Source organism: Rhipicephalus sanguineus, chromosome 1 (assembly GCF_013339695.2).
Source record: "Rhipicephalus sanguineus isolate Rsan-2018 chromosome 1, BIME_Rsan_1.4, whole genome shotgun sequence".
NCBI lineage: Eukaryota > Metazoa > Arthropoda > Arachnida > Ixodida > Ixodidae > Rhipicephalus > Rhipicephalus sanguineus.
In genome coordinates, this window is record NC_051176.1 from 264,266,096 (window position 1) to 264,274,895 (window position 8,800).

An 8,800-nucleotide genomic window follows, 5' to 3' on the forward strand; every position below is an offset into this window, starting at 1 on the left:
TATATAAGTCACCTGTATTCCCTTTGTAGCACTTAACAGTTAAAGGGACATTAAAGGCAAATAACAATATATGTCAGAGTGAAAGCTCAATGTATGACAACGTCTAAAACGGCAATATTATCAACAGCAGTGCCCTACTTACCGAGAAATTAAGCTAAATGTATCACACAATGAGTGCCACGAGCGGCACATTTTGGAAATGATCCCGATGACGTATGAGAGTCCGCCTACAATTAATCACACGTAATCGAACCAGCTGCAATAAAGAAAGAACCTTCCGTGCATCAAGAGACGTAATAAAATGCTGCTTGTTCGTTTCTGTTTGATTCATGGAAAAAAGAACCTCTTTGGCGTTGCCATGGGGAATGGCGCGCGTGGTTCAAAGGTTCCGTTTTCGCCAAACTGCGCTTCGCCCAGCACCCTGTTTCGCTCACACGGTCGTGTCTCAGTGGTAGTTTTGGTATCGCGTACTGCCGCGTGTGTTTTGCGCGCTCGTGAAAATCGCTCTGACAGAAAGTTCGACAAAATGCCGCATGCATGTGATGTGGCCGGATGCCCGAATGGTGCACGCTGCCAGTGCACGCCGCCGCGCAGTAAAGGCGGGCAACGTTGGGCACGGCAACAGTGACATGAGAAAGACCGCTTTCAGGCGGGTGATTTGAAGTGCACTAATGCGATGTGGACCACTAAAACGTGATTTTATTTCAAAATAAGCACTTCCTTGGCACAAAAGTAGCACTATGAGGTTTCTGGACCGCTATTTCAACAATCAACGTCGACTTAATATTTGCCTTTAGTGTCCCTTTAAGCAATATTTGTGGTAAGCCCTGCACTAGTCTGTAGAGCTCTCTCTCTCTTCCTTTTTTCCTTGCACACATGTTGCTGTCTTTATGTAATGTTCTGGAATAATGACTTGTACCTCATTCTTTTTTTTAACTTGAATTGTAATGTCTGAATATGAAGTTTTTCCAGAGCTACTGCTGCAATGAATCTGAATTCTGAATGCTGTTACTCTGCTGAAACACTTGTATGATTGGAATCTTGAAAGTTTCTGTCTTCTCTCCAGGCGACGGAGGCAATGATGTGAGCATGATTCAGGAGGCTGACGCAGGCATAGGCATTGTGGGTCGAGAGGGCAACCAAGCTTCCCTGGCGGCCGACTTTTCTGTCACCCAGTTTCACCACATTGCTCAACTACTGCTTGTCCACGGGCGCTACAGGTGTGTGTGCTCTCGCTTTTTTGTTAACCTCTACAGAGCTTGAGGAAGACAGAAATTTTAAGCAGCGCCCTCAAGTTATTGTTTCCTTTTCTACCAACATGAAAAGCTTAGTCCTATGCAGTGTAAATGTTGATTTGCATTTGCCCGCCACTTTCCCAGCTACAAGAGGTCAGCTGCACTGAGCCAATTTGTTATTCATCGAGGATTGATCATCTCAACAATGCAAGCAGTTTTCTCATCTGTGTTCTACTTTGCTTCTGTTGCACTGTACCAAGGGCTGTTAATGGTTGGGTGAGTGCCTCTTTATTTGGCTGTTTCCTTTTAACTGCTTGCTCTTATGACAGTATGCTTGAAGGTTGAAGAGTGTGCTTATACTGTCTAATACTGGTACTTTTTTGCCATAAATTTATTATTTGTCATTTGGCTTACAAGCAGAATGGCAATTTTCTGATGGTGATGTGTTTTCTCATAAGGTGTCAGTAAATTCAGTCAGTAAATGTCAGTAAATTTTGCCATTTTACTGGCACATCAAAACTTTTCTAGGACTTAAAAAAGACTAGTTTCAGCTAGTAGACAGCTAGTACTGTTTCAGTAACTAGCAGGTTGTTTCAATTAGTAGATAGCTAGTAGACTTCTGTAGGTGCACAGCAGCCTCCATGCTGTATATCTTCATGAAATGCAGAGGAGCATTTGCTGTTTTAGTAGCTTTTGGGCTTTACATACCATATTATCACTTTGAGAAAATTTTTCCAAGGATCACATTTTAGAGCACTCTGTGAAGAATGCACACCAAGGCAAGTCTGGTGATTTATTCAAATAAATGTCTTTATTTGTAGAATACAGTGCACTAAAAACTAATCTTTGCACAAGAGTAAAGTTGGGTCAACTGCACAAGTGAGATTATTTGGGATGTTTTTGTAGGAAAGGAGTTGCAGAAACATAAGTTCAGTGCATAGTTTTAGGCACATCCATGACACATTTAGGATGGAAGGTTTTCATGTAGTAAAGTGTTTGGTGTGCCTACCCTAGCTCTGTGTTTCTCAGCTATGAATTTTTGGGGACCGTTGTGGACCAGCGGAATAGATGAGGGACCCCTTGCAGTGAGAGAAAGAAAGCTTTAGGGCGGTCACAACACAGCATGCAGTGTGATGTACGTGGCTTTTATTTAAGGGGTATTCAGACGGGAGACAAATCCTCGGGTGATAAAGGCGGAGCCTAGTGACATCAGCTCACGAGGAGAAGTCTCCACAAATGTCTTCCACTCACACGGACGAGGCGAACGGAGGGGGAGAGCAGTGTTACTAGACTACTCTGGTGGCTTGTACCACCCATTTGATGAGCTGCAGACGACGATGCAGCTGCAGACTGGACACCCACTGCCGCTCTCTGCAGGAGCAAGTGCAACAATGTGGCCAAACAAGAGCCTGAAATTCCGCCATATCCCCCACCGCCGGGTTATCGTTTGTTCTGTCGGAAAAAAGATCCCCATCTCTTCCGAGGAGCCACGGGGGGGTCGCGCCCACTCACTAATCCGTGACGTCCGCAATCCCCCTGTGTTCCCCGCCGATTTCTCCCTCGTGTGAATACCCCTTTTAATGGGTCTCCACGGTACCCCATTTGAGAACCACTGCCCCAGCGGATACCGCACCATCCACGCCATTTCTTCCGTCCCACATGCCCCCGGGGGCTCTAATTCAAAAAGCGCACTCTCATCACTGAAGTTTGAGCTCACGTGATCTTATAATTAACATGTTAGCATTAATTATACATTATGTTAATACCTTTGTGATTCAGTTTTTGATTATCAGACACACACCTTCTCATTAGAACATAAAAGTCACAAACAAAAATTTGACTGTCAGTGGTCCTTTAAGGGAAATGGAGATTGCTACATAACCCTCTATCAGAGTATCGTCTCTTCATCCCATTTTTCAGCACTGCCTCCCTCGAAATGTCTAACTAACTGGGTCCAATCAGTAACTATACTATATTGGAGCGCTCTCATTCTCCTTTACAGCAATAGGTCTTGCACTTGCTCACTGGTGAGTGATGGCAGCCATTGCAGGAATCTCAATGTGCCCACGAAAAGTTTATAATAAAATCATTTTTGTTTTAGTTGTAGCTTTTGGTTGTAATGCAAAGCAGAGATGCTACATTAGAAAATAACACAGCGCCTGGAAGACACAGTTGCATCACCAGCTGCTGCGATTAGCTGGCACGCTGTGATTGGCAGATGCCACGCTCTTCCAACCAGTATTTCTTGTTGGGTGAGTTGGTACAGTCGCCCAAATCTTTAACTATTGTGCGCGAGCGGCAATCTGTGTATCTTCGCCAGATCACTGAATGAAGTTCCAGAAAGGGTGAGGGCAAGTGCATGCCCGAAAAGTACATGCCCACAGAACAATTTTTAGCTACTCCATTCAATCATATGGTGCTGACACAAAAAGTTACTGCTGGGCACGATAGTTAAAGATTTGGCTGGCTGTACATACTTGTAAATTAACAAGAAACTAGCAAAAAAAGGTGTAAACACAGTGAAGAAGTGGACAGGAAGAGTGTTCAACAAACACTTATCCTGTTCACCACTTTTTGCCTTACGTGTGCATATTTTTCGCTGGTTTGCTGTTAACTTATAAGTTCGTTGATAAATGTGGGGATTGAATTCAGACACAAAGAGGAGACATTAGCTCAAGAGAAATGGCAGCACCATAAGTTTAATGCAAACTGAGTGGTGAAAGGGCAACATATCAACTCCATGTATTAAAAGAAACTGCTCATTAGACATTCTGACATTAATTGTCCAGTAGCATTTTTGCAAGAGGTGCTCTGTAAGTCCACTAAATCTGTAGACCTATCCAGCATGGAGTGCCCACTGGCTGACGTTTCGGCCCCCACGCAGGAGCCTTGTTCACAATCTAGAATAAGATTGTAAACAAGGCTCCCACTGGGGGCCGAAATATCAGTTTTTAAAAGAAAAAGAAATTTCACCTTGGTCGGTGTCTTTTCCCATTTTCACCAGTGATTATTCCCCACCAGACGAGATTTCGTCAGACCCTCGGCTTTATTGTAATGAGTGCTACTCTATTTTTTCAGGTATGCCACAGTGTACACTATGTTTCCTGTTTTTTCGCTTGTTTTGGACCAAGATGTGCAACCCAAAATAGCCCTCACTTACCCTGAGCTCTACAAGGAACTTGCAAAGGTGCCTTTGTGTTCTCCTTGCAGACTTAGTTTTTTTTTTGCGCTGTTTATATTTTATTTCATTTAGCCAAGTTTGATTACAGAAGAATCTGTTTTTTTAGAAGCTATGCCACTTTCTTTTGCAGGGACGATCCCTGTCTTTCAAGACATTCTTCATATGGGTGTTGATTAGCATTTACCAAGGTAACCTCTGCTCTGCTTACTCCAGCTGCATAGTTCTTATTACATTTTCTTCATTGTTGATTATGACTTATATTTGTAGAAAGAACGAAAAAACCACCACACAGAGAAATGAAGGGAACGGGATGGCGCGGTTCCTGTTCCCTAGCGTATTGTCCTGTTCCCTTCGTTTCTCTGTGTTGGGGTTTTTTCCCGCTTTCTACAAATATGAATTTGCACCAACTCGCCCAACTGTCTCTGCTAGTTGATTGTGACTTAGTTGACCAGGCATGACTGTCTTTTTTTTTTCCAGGTGGCATTATTATGTATGGAGCACTGCTGCTGTTTGAAGATGAGTTTATCCACATTGTTTCCATCAGTTTTACATCCTTGATTTTGACGGAGCTGCTGATGGTTGCCTTGACAATACGCACTTGGCACTGGTTAATGATTGCTGCTGAAATGCTTAGCCTCGGCATATATGTTGCCTCGCTTTTTGCTCTCAACGAGTTTTTTGGTAAGTTCAAGCAGATGCTGTTTTTCTGTTTGTGTAGTGAACTTGATGCGTGCAAATGTTTTGGCATAAGCAGCAGCAGTTTGTTCGAAAGTATAACTTGCCACAAAGGTGCCCTTCAGTCACGAATTATGATTAGGAACCTTCTGTTTTTGGTTAAATCCAGATAAATGTTACCTGGTATTGCACCCCAACAAAAGAGTTTATGAAAATCTGGCTACCCCTCGAAGCTATGCTCTTTCGTAAAAGCGAAAATTAAGTGTAGGCGTTGTAGAACCTATAAATTCTGCCTAGCTTGTGGGACTATGTTGTCAAGTCTTATGATATTAAGTGTTCATGCGTGAACGTGACGCGTGCTTCTTTTTCCTTGAACGTTCAAGCCAGAAAATGGCATTTACAATACAGTTCAAGTTCAGTAGTCTAATGAAGTCGCCAAAATCCACACACACTTTGTTATTGCATCAAAATTTGCTACGTTAAAATGCTACGTCCTAGAAATGTTTTTCAGAATTTTGCCATAAAAAGTGAACGAATAAATGGGAAAGCTCCACTGAAGTAAAGCCGACATAGTACGATATATTCTAGTCAATAATATTTGTTAGTGAATAAAGAAATAGCGACTTGTGGTGCATGATTATTTGTGTGGAACTTTCTTTTTATATGAGTTGATTGATTCACTCAATGCACAACATTATTGACTGCAAGTATGTCAAGAAAGAAAGGATGACGTTTTCGTCATTACCAACAGAATGGAGAGTGTCAAACATTTTGCCGAAGATGGCAGGGCCTTCACTAAAGGGGTTGTGTATATGGATACAGTGAACAGATGTGGGAGCTACTACTCTGACTATGCACGTGGTTCAATTTTATGTGCAGCACAATGTAAGATATTTTTTTTTACTTTCCACAACTGGGCAAAACTCGCAATGGCAAGTCACAAATACTGTGACTAAAATGAAGGAGATAGTACACTATTATTCAGTAGAGCATTACCTCAGTGGAGGCTCTGCTTTGTGTTTTGCATTCCTTCATTACAGTTGAACCTTGTTAAAATAGCATTGGGACCATAAATTAGTTCATTTTATCCGATATTCGTTGTAACAGTAGAGGCTCTCACAAGTGAGCAGTCTGGCTCACGCAAAAAATCCTAGATACAAAGACGCATTATTCTAGGCTTCAAACCCACTATAAACGTTTTCCGAATCTGAAGTTTTTCTGTTCTTTTCATACGACTGCAAACAGTCAAATGTGTTTTTTTTTTCAGTGGATGATTAAATTTCCGCAAGTTCTTTTCGAATAACCATCGAATGGCTTTATTAAATGAATTTATTGCCTCACGAATCGACCCCCGCAAAAATTTTTATAATCCGTCAAGTACGAGAGGAGTTAGAGATTTGTCGCACGCTGTAATTGCTTCCTCTCATCTCTCATCCCAGTGAACACGCTGGAAGCTAAGCAGGAAGGGATGGCACGGGGAAAGGAGTTACGTCACGCGTGTGTCATGACCTTGAGCACTTTTTTTTCCTTCGGACACGCTGCTAACTTTCAGTGTGATTACGTGCACGAGCTTGTGGCGGCCTCTCGCGGCGGCAGCGGTAACTATGCAGCTCACGATGCTCAAATCAGCCAATGGCCGTGAATTGGGGTATATGGCACGGTCATTTGGGTAAATGACATCATTTGTAGAACTAAGAGGGAGTGATTTCTAGCTGACTTTGAGAATTAATTGTAAATTCCAGGCCGCGTGCTGCGCTATAGTGTTTGGCTCGCGTGTTCTCAGGAGCCTCGAGTACCGATCGGTAGCGTTTTCTGACCATGCTGAAAAAGTGTTGCAGGCTCCTTTAAGGAAAACATGCCTTTGAATTGTCTTTCAATATTAATTTTGTTTTTCATGCTACCTTTTCGAGTTTTGAGCCTTGCGCGGACCAAATATTTCTTCGTTACAGCCAATAACCGTGGTGGCTCTCGCATTTTCGGTTTTGTTATATAAAGAATAAATGTCACTGAAATAAAGCAAGAGCAACCAAATTTCGTATTTAGTTCACTATAACTGATAATTTGCTATATCAGTGTTCGTTATAATGAGCTTCAACTGTACTATGAAGTATGGCTGGTACTGTCTTCCTTCTTTTTTATCTACACTGGTGCAGTTATTATATGAAGTTTCTTTCTTTTTAGATACCCAATTTATTCAAACGCCTGCATTCTTGTGGAAAGTTACGGTGATCACGTTGGTGAGCTGTTTGCCACTCTACATTCTCAAGTACCTTCATCGGAAAGTTGCTCCGTCGATCTACTCGAAACTCACGTGACACAATTACGGCAGATTGCGTGTATGTGAAGTGCTTTACGTCCGAAATTTTTTCGGGCATTGCAGTTCTGTGTGCTTTTTTTCTGCTAGCTTGTCTGGCCTAATTTAACAGCTGTGTTGGCTATGACGATGTGTTTACCCAGTGAAGTATATCTTGGTATAATTACCGAATTCAACCTTATAATGTTGGATTAAGTTATTGATGTCACTATAATGATGTTGTTTCTCTGCATTTTTTATTCTTGCTGTCATATTTGGACAGTATTGAAATAATCTAGTGCAAGCGAATATTGATTATTCCTTGCAATATGGTTAAGGTGCACTCGATTGTGTTGGTTAATAAAGATTGAAGTGCAAGTCTTTATGTCCTTGTAGTTTTTTTGTGCTTCATTTTCGTGTAGTGCCGTGTGTAATGTTTGTGCCGGAGACAACTACTATTAAAGGGATAGTGCCACCAAATTTGTGGCTTGCGCGTTCTTTGCTGTAAGCGTTTCCAGGAAGCATGATGCACGCACCGAGATTCATGTATTCTCGCTAAATAATTTAATATCGCCTTTTGATGTGGACAACTTTGGGTTTCAGTTTCTGGGGGCCGAGGTTGGGCAGTCACGTAGAAGTGTAGGAGGCTTGGTCACGTGACCACACAAGGCTGTGACGCACTTAGCCAGGAAGCGATCGAAGCTCGGCGAGTGATGTAGCAACCGATGCTCTGGCGGTACTATAGTGAACTAGAATATATTCTAGTTCACTACAGCCGGTACGTACGTTGCGGAGGTCTGGAGGTCACTCATGTCACTACAGCAGATCTGGTGTGACGTCACTACAACTTTCGTTGCCCATCCTACAGAGCTACGTCAGTGTTGGTGCGCTAGCGATGGGCCTCGGTTGGGAGAATGGGCATTTAGATACACTTTCGAAGTGAATTAAAATATATTGTAAACGTTTGCTGTGTCCGACCCTTCGTGTGGAGTGTCCTTGCATACAGAGGGAGCCCACAACAGGCTTGTTATAGCCTCGAAATTTGATGGCACCACCCCTTTAAGGGGCGTTGTGCTTGGCAAGAGAAAACAAACAATGCTGGTACATTAATCATGCAGTGATAGTCGTGAAGGCAAAACATTGCACGTACATGCGCCACGAAAACAGCTTAAAATTTAAACTGTAGCTTACTCACCGTTACTTCCGGAGAAGCCACTAATCATCAGAAATTTTAAATTACAAGTTGCCTCGTGACAGGTTTTGCTGCAGTACACTTCAGCAAATGAATGAGGAGACACCCATGAAAAGCAGAGTAAAAACCACCACCGCAAATGCACTGCATGGAAATTTAATGGGCATTAAAGGAAAATACTAGGCATCCCTCATAATCATATCGTGGTTTTGGGACGTTAAACC

At 42.5% G+C, this 8,800-nt stretch overlaps 1 protein-coding gene across 1 annotated transcript in view; it reads left to right on the forward strand.

The window, feature by feature from the left end:
* LOC119378875 (probable phospholipid-transporting ATPase IIA) overlaps positions 1–7,779 on the forward strand; it is a 45,072-nt gene extending 37,293 nt beyond the window's left edge. Inside the window, exons 21-26 of the mRNA XM_049411646.1 lie at positions 1,067–1,220; positions 1,380–1,511; positions 4,314–4,422; positions 4,547–4,604; positions 4,894–5,097; positions 7,273–7,779. Coding sequence (XP_049267603.1) covers positions 1,067–1,220; positions 1,380–1,511; positions 4,314–4,422; positions 4,547–4,604; positions 4,894–5,097; positions 7,273–7,406 — 791 coding nt within the window. The 3' untranslated portion in view covers positions 7,407–7,779. The remainder of the gene's footprint in view (positions 1–1,066; positions 1,221–1,379; positions 1,512–4,313; positions 4,423–4,546; positions 4,605–4,893; positions 5,098–7,272) is intronic.
* The last annotated feature ends 1,021 nt before the right edge of the window (positions 7,780–8,800 follow it).